The sequence below is a fragment of the Girardinichthys multiradiatus genome, chromosome 4 (genome assembly GCF_021462225.1).
Source record: "Girardinichthys multiradiatus isolate DD_20200921_A chromosome 4, DD_fGirMul_XY1, whole genome shotgun sequence".
In the NCBI taxonomy this organism is placed as follows: domain Eukaryota; kingdom Metazoa; phylum Chordata; class Actinopteri; order Cyprinodontiformes; family Goodeidae; genus Girardinichthys; species Girardinichthys multiradiatus.
In genome coordinates, this window is record NC_061797.1 from 50,109,169 (window position 1) to 50,124,925 (window position 15,757).

The 15,757-nt window shown below is 41.6% G+C and overlaps 1 protein-coding gene across 1 annotated transcript in view; it reads right to left on the reverse strand.

The window, feature by feature from the left end:
* LOC124866761 (SH3 and multiple ankyrin repeat domains protein 2-like) overlaps positions 1–15,757 on the reverse strand; it is a 317,419-nt gene that overhangs the window by 27,443 nt on the left and 274,219 nt on the right. The window contains exons 19-21 of the mRNA XM_047362701.1: positions 4,187–4,322; positions 1,251–1,331; positions 1,121–1,129 (exon numbers count right to left, since the gene is read on the reverse strand). Coding sequence (XP_047218657.1) covers positions 1,121–1,129; positions 1,251–1,331; positions 4,187–4,322 — 226 coding nt within the window. The remainder of the gene's footprint in view (positions 1–1,120; positions 1,130–1,250; positions 1,332–4,186; positions 4,323–15,757) is intronic.

The following is a 15,757-nucleotide window of genomic DNA, read 5'->3' on the forward strand; positions in this document are numbered from 1 at the left end:
TCAAACATGCTGAAATGAATATTTGGCCAGCTGAATGGACTCCCAGGACACCCGGTGACCAGCCTCATACAGACTTTAGAGATTTTAAAGCCCACAGAGTGAGGGGACATTACGATAGGGGAAAATGGAGAGGTATTAGGAGAATGTGGGTTAATTGCATGTCATATGGCAAAAATCAACCTCAATGCAGCAATTTTTCCTCATATCATTTAGCCGCATCTTTCAGACATCGCACTTTTGCAGGTGAAAGTTTGCACCCTGGTGAAGCCTTCACATGTGAGAGCATCCCTGCTCTCACATGTGAAGGCTTCAAGATCACATGAAACGTTTGTGTAATCCATCATATTTGAACTCATTAGCTTCTGTTAAAATGTATGAAAAACTGTGCAAAGTAAACTGCTAATCTTCACAGCCTCCATGTCTGCTGTTGATGAATGAAAGGAAAAGGTGACAACATTTCTCCAGCCAGAAGAGAGCGCAGCCATACGCAAAATTAAGACAAGCCTGAAGACAACTGGACTTTCTTTAATTGTCACTGCTTTGCACATGAAATACTAAACCAATGCAACTCTCTAGCAGAATATCAGCTGGAGGGGGACTAGAGCTGCAAGGAAACTACAGTGCACCTTTTTAATGCAATACAACAAACATGCTTCTATCTGCAAACCGAGTTAATGTGGATGCACCACATTATCCACACAGTACTCCTTCTCCTGTCCACCTCTTGCTCCCTTTAACCCTTGTCTCCCTCCCTTATTCCCTCCTCAGCTCCAACGTGTCGTCCTCTGATCTCAGAATTGCTGACTATCCACTGTGTAAGCAGGAGTCAGGACGACGCAGCGTTTTTCTAGAAAGTGGGACTCACCACACAAATATAAAAACAGAAACTGAACAGGAAACCAGCCAAACCAGCACACTGATATCATACGCAGTAAAAGCTTAATGAGTGCAGAGATCAGGCCTTCGTACATGATGGAAAAGGAGGGCAGGAGATCAGGAGGGAGGGACAAGCACTTTTCTTCTTTCATCAAGTTAAAACTAAAGCAAAGCCTCATTCAGCTGCTGCAAGGCGGGGGATGTTGCAGTCAGGCAGGAAGGTTGTGCAGCATTAACTGCTTACCTTTATCCACTACAGTGAGGATAACCAATCAATGAGGATGAGAAGAAGAACAGAAAATGGAGAGAGGTGCTGTTAGACGCACACTTGCTTATGCTGCCGTCATTAAAAAGAAAAACCGTGGTGCTCTCACCGAGTTCCTCCAGCTCAGAGGTCATGGACTTGGAGCGCATGGACAAGGTGGTGGTGGGGGCTCTCTTTGGTGGTGGAGGAGCTGAGAAAGACACAGTCAGAGAAAGGTGAGCAAGAAAACATTAGAGGTCTTTTTATTTTTATGTCAAAAGTGACATAAAGACAGAGTTTAATGCATTGCAATCAAGAGAAAAATCTCCATCAACGTGACGTGTGTGAAGCAAATTCAAACCATTCAGTGATTCTATGAGCCTGAAAAACAGGAGAGGACACAAAATACAACACAGCAAACCAAAAAAACAAAAGATTAACTCAGTAATAGAACCTGAATAACAATAGGGAGCTCAGAACTGGTTAACTTTACAGGTCCTTCTCAAAATATTTGCATATTGTGATTAAGCTCATTATTTTCCATAATGTCATGATGAAAATGTAACATTCATATATTTTAGATTCATTGCACACTAACTGAAATATTTCAGGTCTTTTATTGTCTTAATACGGATGATTTTGGCATACAGCTCATGAAAACCCAAAATTCCTATCTCACAAAATTAGCATATCATTAAAAGGGTCTCTAAACGAGCTATGAACCTAATCATCTGAATCAACGAGTTAACTCTAAACACCTGCAAAAGATTCCTGAGGCCTTTAAAACTCCCAGCCTGGTTCATCACTCAAAACCCCAATCATGGGTAAGACTGCCGACCTGACTGCTGTCCAGAAGGCCACTATTGACACCCTCAAGCAAGAGGGTAAGACACAGAAAGAAATTTCTGAACAAATAGGCTGTTCCCAGAGTGCTGTATCAAGGCACCTCAGTGGGAAGTCTGTGGGAAGGAAAAAGTGTGGCAGAAAACGCTGCACAACGAGAAGAGGTGACCGGACCCTGAGGAAGATTGTGGAGAAGGGCCGATTCCAGACCTTGGAGGACCTGCGGAAGCAGTGGACTGAGTCTGGAGTAGAAACATCCAGAGCCACCGTGCACAGGCGTGTGCAGGAAATGGGCTACAGGTGCCGCATTCCCCAGGTCAAGCCACGTTTGAACCAGAAACAGCGGCAGAAGCGCCTGACCTGGGCTACAGAGAAGCAGCACTGGACTGTTGCTCAGGGGTCCAAAGTACTTTTTTCAGATGAAAGCAAATTCTGCATGTCATTCGGAAATCAAGGTGCCAGAGTCTGGAGGAAGACTGGGGAGAAGGAAATGCCAAAATGCCAGAAGTCCAGTGTCAAGTACCCACAGTCAGTGATGGTCTGGGGTGCCGTGTCAGCTGCTGGTGTTGGTCCACTGTGTTTTATCAAGGGCAGGGTCAATGCAGCTAGCTATCAGGAGATTTTGGAGCACTTCATGCTTCCATCTGCTGAAAAGCTTTATGGAGATGAAGATTTCATTTTTCAGCACGACCTGGCACCTGCTCACAGTGCCAAAACCACTGGTAAATGGTTTACTGACCATGGTATCACTGTGCTCAATTGGCCTGCCAGCTCTCCTGACCTGAACCCCATAGAGAATCTGTGGGATATTGTGAAGAGAACGTTGAGAGACTCATGACCCAACACTCTGGATGAGCTAAAGGCCGCTATCGAAGCATCCTGGGCCTCCATAAGACCTCAGCAGTGCCACAGGCTGATTGCCTCCATGCCACGCCGCATTGAAGCAGTCATTTCTGCAAAAGGATTCCCGACCAAGTATTGAGTGCATAACTGTACATGATTATTTGAAGGTTGACGTTTTTTGTATTAAAAACACTTTTCTTTTATTGGTCGGATAAAATATGCTAATTTTGTGAGATAGGAATTTTGGGTTTTCATGAGCTGTATGCCAAAATCATCCGTATTAAGACAATAAAAGACCTGAAATATTTCAGTTAGTGTGCAATGAATCTAAAATATATGAATGTTAAATTTTCATCATGACATTATGGAAAATAATGAACTTTATCACAATATGCTAATATTTTGAGAAGGACCTGTATATGCTTCTCAAAATGTTTTACAAATAAAATCTTAAAAGTGGCGTATATGTATTCAGCCCCCTTTTCTCTGATCTGCTCAGATGAGACCAGAACTGAAGTTTTAAGACTCAGTGTGGTGGAAACTACGACAGAACATCACCCTGAACACACCTTCCCCACCATGAAACCCGGTGGTGGCAGCATCATGCTGCGGGGATGTTTTTCTTCAGCAGGGACAGGGATGATGCTCAGATTTTATAGGAAGACGGCTGGAGCTGGTTCTACAAACTATTGACACAGGCGGGCTGAATGCAAATGATCAAACTTTTCAAATTTTTACTTGTAAAACTTTCTACTTTGTGTTGGTCTTTAACATTGGATCCCAGTAAAATACAGTTAAGTTTGTGTAAAATGTGGCAAAGTAAATGTATTTCAGTTACTGTCACGTCTTTAAGTACCGTCACCATAAAATCACTAATGCTAGAACTGCTGTGTTTACATTTGTGTTGATATTTCTATTCTGATCCCTCATCGTTTTAATCAGGTTATCAAAAGTTGGAGGTAATTTTCAGCTCGGCTTGGTTATATTTCCTCATCGTACTTTAAAAACCGACTATAGCAGGGGTCACCTAGTCTGCATAACACTCACGCCTGAGTTGAATTTTTAAGGGACACATTTACGTCTGTAATCTAAGGCTAGAGGATGTTGTGTTTCTTGTTGCCTCAGAGGGATTTTATGACATAACACCAAATCTGTCAGATTTCTGCTTTGCTACACGGATGGTGTTTGAATGGAGGTCGAGCTGCTGGCGGATGCACCCAGCAGAAAGATTTTCACACCTTTTTTACTCTAAGAAAGATTTTACAGCTGTGCTCGGCTGATCCACACCTGAACCTCATGTTTCCTTGACTTTTCCCCCACCGTGTAAACTTCTGCCAGACTTTCCTCTGTTTCTGGTGAAAACTCCCACTCATTTTGTACCTTTTTTGCGTGCCGTGTCATCAGGGTCCAGATTCCGGCTCACCGTCACCACTTTGATCAGAAGCCGGTTTCCTCCCTGGCGGATCATGTTGACCACCTGCCTGTGGCCCACTTTCACCACGTTCTCCTGGTTCACCTGTGGCAGATGCACAAAGCTACAGTCATTATGGAAGTTACGTTTGCCACTTATTCATTTAATTTTGATTCTGGGGAAATGCTGCAGATGATCAGATAAGTCTAAGAAAAATTTAGTATCATTAGTGTGAAAATTACAGGATTAGAGCATCTAGCTGTAGGCTAATGCACCGCCAAAATGAAAAGACATCAGCAATGACCTCATAGAAATAACTGTCACTACCAGTCAACCAGAGAAGAATTATAGGTCCAATCCAAAATTATTAAGGCCCTTCATTCTCCACACAAGCACACTTCCCATCTCACTTATTTCTGTTTTACTGACAGATCGAAGAGGGAACTTTAACTGAACAAAAAAGACCAAGAATAGAGCCTTGTGGGACTCCATAAGTAATTCTGACTTTCATTCCAGCAGTACACGGCCTTTTAAATCTAAACAGGCACTAAACAATAATAGGAAGCAGCATCAAAGGTGACACGAAGAACTGAGAACTCCTGTTGGAGCCAGAAACATGTAGGAGCTTAACACAGGGTAAATATTTGGAGAACGTTTATGACAGGACAGTTAGAAGAAGACTGACTTTTGAGAAAACATGGTCTAACCTAAAAAAATATATGGCAGCAAATCTGAATCTGAATTGAGGGTTTAGAGTTTTCAACCTGCTGTTTTCTAATGAATCTGGACAGCATCTATTGTTTAGTTAAAAAAGTATTTAGATCAAACCTGATCTGAATTATTCTGAACTGAAAAGAGATTCTATAAAAGGACCTTCAGATTTATGAAGCCTTTATTCCGTATTTTTTTGTTTTGCGTAAAATATTAAAATCATTTATCATCTACTGTTGTGATCTTAACATATTGTGACACCTTTGGGAAGCACCAAAGGATTCTGTAACATAGCAATAACCCAACTGTTAAAGGGTCCCAGCAGGAATCTGTCAGCAGAATAACTGAATCATCTCAGCACCTGCTGCAGTTTCCAATCAATCCCCAGGTTTCTCAGCAATCATTTGTCATCTCTAGAAGCAGCGTGCACCAAGCTACTCACCACAGCTTTACCTTCACTGATAATAAAAGTTAGCTGCTGTTTCAACATTTTCACTCCTCGCTGAGGAAAGTTTTATTACTTTAATCGTTGTTCTATCTTTAAAATGAGATTTTTTCTCATGTCTTGCAGAACGCCTACAGTCTTTCAGCGCTAAGATGACTTCAATCAAAAAGCTACAACCTTCATTTAAAAATGGCCATAGAAATGCAAATAAGATGAAGGTAGCTGTGCTAATCTTCATCAGTGCAGTTTTCATGATGTAGAGCAACGGCAGCTGCCCTCACATTAAGACTTTTAAGACGTCAGAGCTGTAAAAGAAAAACTTTTGTATCTGAGGAATTAAAACCAAAAAGCACACACATATTCTCCTTCCAAACGTGTGCATTTGTGCCCTCATGGATGCTTTTGATCTAATTAGAGCCTGTCTAATTGAATCTGAGCCCCGCTGGATGATATTCTGCTCTCTGTTCCTCTCCACGCCCCTCCTCTCTTCTTCCAGACGAGTGAAGGCGAGGGTCAGATGAAGCAGCGGCAGGAAAACTGGCCCGGAGTGACACAGTGAAGAGGTGGAGGAAGAGCAGATAAACTGGTGTTATGATGGTGCAGGTTTGGTAATTAGAAGGAAACGTTCAGCCGATGGTTTCAGGGTGACCTCGTGCACTCTCCAACACAAAACCAGCTGCAACCTTAGCTCTCCTGTAGCTGCAGCTTTATATAATCTTTTTGCTGAATTATGCAATGATGCTAGAAGGATGGACACACTCACAGAAACATGTATGTGAATGAAAACACACTGATGAATCTTTTTTTCTATCAGAGCATATATGCACTGGATGCAGGGATGATCCTGAAGAGGCTTTACAAGTGACAGGAACGTGCTTCATCACAGTCAGGACCTGCCGCAGAAACCCGAGAACAAATGTATCTTCAGGGAATCAGTTTCTAATGCTCTTTTTTAAAAACATGGAGAACATTCCTTCAAATAACTGCTCTATACGTGCTGATCAGTTTCCAGATAGCAGTATGTCATTAAAGTTAGGCTCCAGATTTTTCCTTCACGTCCTTCTGAAGTCTCCATTTTTAGTTTCATATTATTTGATGTAAGGCTGTAAAAGCAACATGAAGGAATTAGCTTTTTATTTTCGGTACAGAAGTCAAGTGACTTCATGTCATGTGACCTTGCCTTGTCTGAAAGATTTTAAAGACATTGATGACAAAAAAATCCGTCCTGACACATCGAGTCCATACGGTTTTTATGATGCTGGATTTCATACAGCAAATAAGTTATTTTCTGCATGAATACGATATGAAAAACAAATGAAATGGTTGAGTAAATAAAATAATTTTGCAATTATCTGCAACCTCCACCAACAAATCTCATTTGCTTGTATACGTCGGAAACAGAATGTGATTTATTTCTACCTAAATGTTTATGAAAAAAAAACATTTAGATGGTAACTGAATTACATCAACACCATTAGCATGTTTCAAAGTTCTGTTTTATGATTTTATTCTAAGTTAGTCAGTCAGTTTTAAATTTTTCTAATCTTTACATTTTCACAAACATTATATGAAAATTGGGGAAAAATGCAAAACGGAGCACATTTAACCCAATATAGTTCAATTACTTGTATTAAATTATATTATTCAAAAAATATACATTGAAATACAAAGTCCACAAAAAATGCACTTACTGAATACTATCAGCTCATGTATAATTTTTATTTTTAATTTTCATTTAGATAAATTTCAAGAATTTATCCAAAGAAGAAAAATAGGAATACATTTTATGTTTTAAGATGGTGAAAAATGTCAGTTTTGAGTGAATATAACTGAAATAAAAGAGGAACTAAAGTCTTCTGCTGCAGAGCTACAGTAGATCTGGAGCCAGATGCTCTGAATGCTCCCCTGACAGACCAATCAATGCTTCTGTTATCAGTTTCATGCAGTCAATTAGTGGTATTGATGTGTTTCTGTAGTCAACGACTGGGTGTGAACGTGGCCATTAAACACAAATATGGATTAGACACGAGAGAGATTTGACAGTGAGACTGAGAGAAGCTGATCGTTGGAGGGAATGTGTTTTTTACGCCAGCATTCATGACGAAAGAAAGGAAAAGAGAGAAGACTCCTAAAGGCCATAAAATAGTTCAGCAACACACGCGCAGCAGTCCAGGGACAGAATATATGTGAGAAGATCCACATTCTGTCAGGCGAAGAAGAACAGCCTATTCAGAAGCAATTATCATTATCATAACCATTACAACAGTTCCTCAACATTAAGCATCATCCGGAGCGTTTAGCTGAATGTGAGCAGCGGCCAATCTAATAACTCAATCCAGTCTCTTCTGATGTGAATATTCTCGCCTGATGGGCTCTAATCTGATTAATTAATTATAATCTGACCTGTTGAGATTAATGTGGTGGGGAGACTCTGCTAATCCATTCTGTCACAATGAAACCCCTTTACAAAGGCCATCTGATCTCTCCTTTACAGTGTAACTACAGACATAGGAAAAACTAAGTACACCCTGATGCTTCTGTAGGAGTTAAGAAGGAAAGTGGCAGCCAGGTGTTGCACTGATCCTCATCAGTCTCATCAACTCCAAAAGCAGACGTTCAGTCCGTTTGATGCTCTGGAGAATACAGTCGTGGAGTGTGATGGTTTGGGCTTGTTTTACAGCTACAGCATTTAGGCACCTTGCAGTCATTTGGGAATAAGGCAATCTGTCCGACAGCTGAAGTTTGGCCCAAACTGGGTCAACAACAGGACAATGATCCAAAACACAGCAATAGATCTACAACAGAACATCTGAAAAACCAAAGAACCAAAGTGTGGCAATGTCCCAATCAAAATTCAGAGAACAACCTGGTTGAAAAGCTTTCTGCAAACCTCAGAAAGCTGAGGCAACGTTGGAGAGATGAAATATTTTAACTTTATCATTTGTGGACCAAATACAGCTTCAACCAGTCAGTGCAGTTGGTACTGTCTTCTACATACATCTCAACATGTCAATTTATGTCACAGAAAACTAGGCCTGCCTGCCTGCCAAATAGAATTTAGAAAAGTCCAGCAGCTTCATAAATCCATCAATATGAACCAGTTGGCAACATGCTGTGGAGGTTAGAGATTCATCCAACCTGTTTTTTAAAGTAAACAAGAACATCACACTTTCATTTCCTTCAAAGGACACATGAATCCTCAGCTGGCATAAACTCACCTCCTTTCAAAAACCACTCAAAAGATGAAAGTCCAATAGCACTTGGCTTTCACACAGCCATTCAGCAGAGGAAGATCCACGTTCATTCATAAATCAAAGCCCAGATCTCACCACCATCCACCCCTGTTCAATGTATGTATTAATAAAAATAGATAGATATGTTTGAAAAAGTAATCACCCCCTAAACTTAACAATGTTGTTCCTCCCTGCTGCCATCAGGGGTCTGTGATGACTGGCAATGGGCCTTTCTATGCCACTGTGGAGGAATCCATCTTCTTTTCTGGATTGTTTTCAGCAGCACGAGTGGCCCATTTAAGGTCATGCCACAGCATCTCAATTTGATTCAAAGATCAGACTTTGTCTAGGCCACTTCAAAACCTTCATTTGGTTTTCTTGAGCTTACAGTCACAAACTGATGGTCGGAAGTTCTGCCTCAGGTCTTTCTGCTAGAGAGCAGAATTCTCGGTTTTGTCAATTATAGCAAGTTGTCCAGGTCCAGGAGAAGAAGAGCAGCCCCAGACCATCACTCTACCACTGCCATGTTTGACTGTAGGTATAATATTCTTTGGCTAAAATGTTGTTAGTTTTACACAAGATATAACAGGATGCACACCTTCCAAAAAGTTCCACTTCTGTCTCGTCAGCACCGTTACACGTTTTCTCGATCTGTGTATAATGGTTCTCACTTGGTCCAATGCCTTAGAAATGACTTTGTAAACTTTTACAAACTGATATATGTCAAAAAAGTGGAGAAATTTTCCCTCAACAATAAAAAACTCACTGCAGATTTTTGGAAGTTGTGTCATTTGAGAATAACACCAGAACCACTTGACTTTCTTACATAGTTTTCAGTACATAACATATAATTTAAATATATTTCAGTGCATAAAGATGAACCTCATCCAGATCTATATCCAGAAGCAGAATCAAGTCTCTTTGACCAGTTAGTGCCAAAGAAATCTTGTTAAATACAGAAATATATTCAAACTAAGAGACGGTGATAAACAGGAGGATGTAAATATTGTGGAAGGGGAGGTGGGGGTGATTCTGATGAGTCAGAGTCCTCGTTAGACGAGTCTCGACCCTGATGAGTCAAACTAACGACGGCAGCATATGTAAGGGCCCGTAGAGGAACACTGCATGCAGAGTGATGGTCCTTTTCCTGGAAACACACACAGCGAATCACTCTCAGGTTTGACTGAAAATAAACTTTGGTATTAAGATTTACTGCTCAGTACCACCCGACTCTCCTAGAATCTGCTGCCTGAAAGTTTTACCAGACAGAGTCTTCCATCAGCGGCTGAACTCAACGCAAACACAACGGGCAGCAGATAAGCATCTCCTGCAGCAGAGAGGAGGACGCTGATGGATGGTTTGTAGGTAAACCCAGAGGCCACTGGTTCTACAAGGGTATAAATAATTCTAGGCTTAACAAGAATAAGATGAGATGAAATAAAGACACAATTTTGAAAAAGGTTTTTCTTTACATTTTATTGAGGGAAATGATTTAGGAACCAAAACCTTCTTATAGCTGCTGAGCCTTTTGCATGTTCTTCATGATCGGAAGGCATTTCAATTCAATTTTATTTATATAGCCCCAATTCACAACAAATGTCGTTTCAAGGCTCTTCACAAACAGTTTGGAATGGTGGTTGGGGAGGTTAGAATAAACTCGTGAGTGTTAGAGTTTGGACAATTTAGAATGGGGTATATGTAGGGGCTAAGTAAATAATAAACTGATAAAGTTTGTCCGTCTAGAGCCCACTGATGGCCATTGTTACACTAAAAACCAAAAGGATTGGGGGTACCTCCCTCTGTCAGACTGACCATAACTATTAGAAAAGAGAAGGGGTCATACAGGAAGCAGAAATGGAGGGTGTGTTTGCACCTCAAAGTCCATTTCAACACAAAAGCCTCTGTGCACATCAGTTTAGATCTGGACTTTGACTAAGCCACATGGATCTGCTGTGATCTAAAGCATTGTAGATCTGGCTGAATGTTTAAGGTTGTTGTCCTGCTGGAAGATGAACCTCCACCAAACTCTAAATTCCTCTGCAGCTTCCTTGTCCCTGCAGAAGCACCCCCACTGCATGATGCTGCCACCACCATGTTTCACAGTGGGGTGATGTCTTAAGAGTGATTTGCATTGCTAGTTCCCACCACACATACTGTAGTGTTTTAAAAAGTTCAGTTTTGATCTCATCTGATCAGAGCACCTTCCTTCATATGACTTCTGTTACTCCTACATGGTTTGTGGCAAACCATAACAGGACTTATCACTTTCTACGTATCGCTCTTCCAGAAAGATCAGATTTCTGGAGTCCACGAACTGGGCTGCTGATCTCTGCAGCTCCTCCAGAGTTATCATGGGCCTCATGGCTGCTTCTCTGATTAATCCTCTAATTGCCTGGCCTGTTAGTTTAGGTGGACGTTGATGATGGATTGAACAGAGCTCTGGGAGATGTTCAAAGCTTGGGATTTTGTTTTAAAACCTAATCCTGCTTTAAACCTCTCCAGAACGTCCTCCCTGACCTGTCGGCGGTGTTCCTTAGTCTTCATGGTGCTGAATATGAATGTAAATGAATGCATGCCACCAAATACTTTGTGTTGGTCTAACAAAAGAAAATGTTGAAGGGCTCAGGGTTGTAAATAGTTTTGGAAGATGCTGCATCACCAGAATCTGGTATTTCCTGCTGAGGGATGACGGATCTGTTTTGCAGAACAGGGTGGGAAGCAGTCTTCCACAACACAACAACCCTGAAACTGTTAAACCTGATTAGGATGAAATCGACTCAGCTCCAAAGAACGAAACAAAACTGTAACTAAAGCTCCAACTCACAACCATTCCTACAGAGATCCCTCCCAGAGTCCTCCACTCCACTAAAATACATCTCACTCTCCACCTTACAAGCCACACTATCGCTGTGTACACAGGGAGACCCAACATCCTCCTGGTTGCTAGGCGACAGTTGCCGTGCGATACCACTGGAGGTGGGAGCGGTGCTGGGACCGTCATTTGGGGTGGGGGGGGACTGTACCATTCATCATTAAAGTGGGAGTTAATTTAACTAAGAGCTTTTTATCAATGAACAGCTGCTGTGAACTTGATCGGCTCGTCTCTGGTCTCCAGAGGTTTGATTCTCCTGCCATGTTTTAGCAGCGGCCTGCGTGGAGGTTGTTTTAAAATAAAAAGCAGTTCTGTGAGCGCCGCGGGCTGCAAATGCTGCTCTTTGTGCCTATAAATAAATTATTTATGGGAAACAACGCTTTCACTCTGTTATTTTTAACCACGTGAGTTCAGTGTGGGTTAGTGGTGAAGTTTATGTTCATAGCATTGATTGTGGAAGACCTCAATGATTCCTGCTGAAAGCTACGGGTTAAAGAGAAGGTTGATTAAATAACTGAGAGGGAGAGGTTATGATGAAGGGGTTAGTTCCACTGTACTCCTGGTGTCTGGCACTTAAACTGTGACATAAGACAGGTAGACATTAGATATTTCATACACGGCAAAAAACTCGACAAAGCTATGGATTTCCAGAAAAGAACAAAGAAAAGCAAATTATAACCCTTCTACAGCCACAGGCAGGATGCTCAAAATCTCCTGGTCATCACAAATTATTCGAAGGAGGTGAATCCAACCCAAATGCATAACAAAATATGACACCAGCCGTTTACTTATTAAAATCTAATCTAAACGAAGAAAAACTAAAAGTAAACTAAACCATCAGCATGAGCACTTCTATTAAAGTAGGGGTTTACCAGTTTGTTGCTATGGAGCACACAGGTGTGTGATACCAGATAGCCAAGGCGGAAGAACCTCAGCAATGACCTTAGAGAAGCAACTGTTATGATCCATCAATATGGGAGGGGTTGGAAACTAATTTTCAAACTTTCTGAGGTCCATCATTCTACAGAGAGAGATTAACAAGAGGAAAACATCTCAGACAGCTGCCAGTTAGCCAGGTGAGGCCATCCCAATAGATTCAGCTCAAGGTCAGAGCGTGAAGCTCAGAGAAATGAACAAAACCCCAAGAGCTCTATCTCAGACTCTACAGGCCTCAGTTAGGAGGTTAAACAGCCTAGTGGTTAGAACAGGAGGTTTGTGTTCCAGAGGGGGCACAAGGGGCCAGGTTCGTATCCCTCAGATTACCACTCTGGGTCCCTGGGCAAAACCCTTAACCCCAGAATGCTCTCCGGGCGCTGCACAATGGCAGCCCACTTATCCCTGTGGGTTAAATGCAGAGGACAAATTTCGTTGTAATGTACATGTGCAATGACCAATAAAGATGATTATTATTATAAGAAAAAAAGAGGTCATAAATGTTGTCTAGAAGCATTGAAGTCAGATAGAAAAAAGGCTCCTAAAAGCAACGAATGAATCATTGTCAGGTCCAGAACCTTATAAAAACTGTATTAAATTACATTTTGAGGGACTTTTATAATTTGTTCTTTAAAATGTTTGCCGAAATTCTAATTGATATAAAACAGTCTTGTAGCTAGAGACAGATAAGGAATCTAAGATTCAGCAATACAGTTTAGAAAGCTAAATAACTGACTTCTTCAGCTGATCCACCGGACGCTCAGACACATTTCATTTATTTAAATGTTTTCCTTTGTTAGTGTACAGGAAGCTGCAGAGAGGAAGCAGGAACCAGTCCAGCTTTGTGACTGCAAACTGAACATAAATCCACAGTGAAGTGATACATAAACTCATCTAAACAAGCACTGAACACTTCCTATTCGCTAATAACCGTCCTCTCTGTAAATTGAAATCTGACCTTACCCGAATCTTGGGTTTTTTGTGAAAACTTTAAAAACATGAAAATAGTTTGAGGCACCTGTAGGATGGCACTGTCACCCCTTTTCGTTAAATATACCAAAACAAACTTCACTCAACAAACTGTTTGCTGGAGCTGAAAACGGAGAGAAAGGTTGTGCCTGAAGAAGCAGAGACAAGAAGAGAAGGGGCAAACATAAGGCTGTAAAACAGCCAAATATGAGGTGTGTAAAACAACACAAAGATCTCCAACACACATGATTAAAATGAACATGCATGGTCCAAGCAGACTGGTTAATTAGCCGTCCGATTAGTCATACCAGTTTGACTTTAACAGCATCAGCTGATTACTTGGAGGCGATAAATTAATGACGCAAACAGCTTCTTCAGTGTAGCTGCTGAGAAACAACCTGGAGGCATTAATTTAGGTGAGATGATTATCAGTTAAGATGATGGAACAGGAAGAAGACGTCCGAACCAGAAATCAGTCCCACCACTGCACCAATAACGCATCATCTGCTGTTCATCATCTGCATCTGGTAATTCGAATCAAATAACGAGTAGTTTCTGATGATGCTCCAACATAAAAAGTTTAGTTTATACATAAAGGGGTTGGACAATGAAAGTGAAACACCTGTCATTTTAGTGTGGGAGGTTTCATGGCTAAATTGGACCAGCCTGGTAGCCAGTGTTCATTGATTGCACATTGCACCAGTAAGAGCAGAGTGTGAAGGTTCAATTATCAGGGTAAGAGCACAGTTTTGCTCAAAATATTGAAATGCACACAACATTATGGGTGACATACCAGAGTTCAAAAGAGGACAAATTGTTGGTGCACGTTTTGCTGGCGCATCTGTGACCAAGACAGCAAGTCTTTGTGATGTATCAAGAGCCACGGTATCCAGGGTAATATCAGCATACCACCAAGAAGGACGAACCACATCCAACAGGATTAACTGTGGACGCAAGAGGAAGCTGTCTGAAAGGGATGTTCTGGTGCTAACCCGGATTGTATCCAAAAAACATAAAACCACGGCAGCCCAAATCACGGCAGAATTAAATGTGCACCTCAACTCTCCTGTTTCCACCAGAACTGTCCGTCAGGAGCTCCACAGGGTCAATATACACGGCCGGGCTGCTATAGCCAAACCTTTGGTCACTCATGTCAATGCCAAACGTCGGTTTCAATGGTGCAAGGAGCGCAAATCTTGGGCTGTGGACAATGTGAAACATGTATTGTTCTCTGATGAGTCCACCTTTACTATTTTCCCCACATCTGGTAGAGTTACGGTGTGGAGAACCCCCAAAGAAGCGTACCACCCAGACTGTTGCATGCCCAGAGTGAAGCATGGGGGTGGATCAGTGATGGTTTAGGCTGCCATATCATGGCATTCCCTTGGCCCAATACTTGTGCTAGATGGACGCGTCACTGCCAAGGACTACCGAACCATTCTTGAGGACCATGTGCATCCAATGGTTCAAACATTGTATCCTGAAGGCGGTGCCGTGTATCAGGATGACAATGCACCAATACACACAGCAAGACTGGTGAAAGATTGGTTTGATGAACATGAAAGTGAAGTTGAACATCTCCCATGGCCTGCACAGTCACCAGATCTAAATATTATTGAGCCACTTTGAGGTGTTTTGAAGGAGCGAGTCAGGAAACGTTTTCCTCCACCAGTATCACCTAGTGACCTGGCCACTATCCTGCAAGAAGAATGGCTTAAAATCCCTCTGACCACTGTGCAGGACTTGTATATGTCATTCCCAAGACGAATTGATGCTGTATTGGACGCAAAAGGAGGCCCTACACCATAGTAATAAATTATTGTGGTCTAAAACCAGGTGTTTCAGTTTCATCGTCCAACCGCTGTATTTACTAATCACACCGAGGTCAGATGCACTTCTGTTGGCCAACAGAGCCACAGCTGTGGCCTCTAACCCAATCGACAGCCTGCAAACTGGCTGCCCAGTCAGACAGTACCGGGTCAAGGGCAGCGATGGCTGTAAACCCAACAGCAGCAAACAAACCTGACCTTGTTGACAGCTTGAAACAGAAGCAGGAAGGCGCCGAGTCACCGAGAGTTTTTAGAAATAACACTTTAAAATATTAAAACCACAATATGCGAAATATAAACAAGCAACATAAATAGTACCACTACCAGCAAAAGCTAAATATTATTAGTATTTGAAAATTTGACTACAGCTGTTTTTACACCAATGACCAGAGATTTTTAGATTTCTTATAAGAATTGTATTACAACTATTTCATACCAGTGAAAGCCAAACACTATTAGTATTTAAAACGTTTGGACCTACCAGTGACCCAGCTTCTCTACTTAGACTTCAGTGAGCGCCCATGACTGTTACTATTTGAATGATGGAA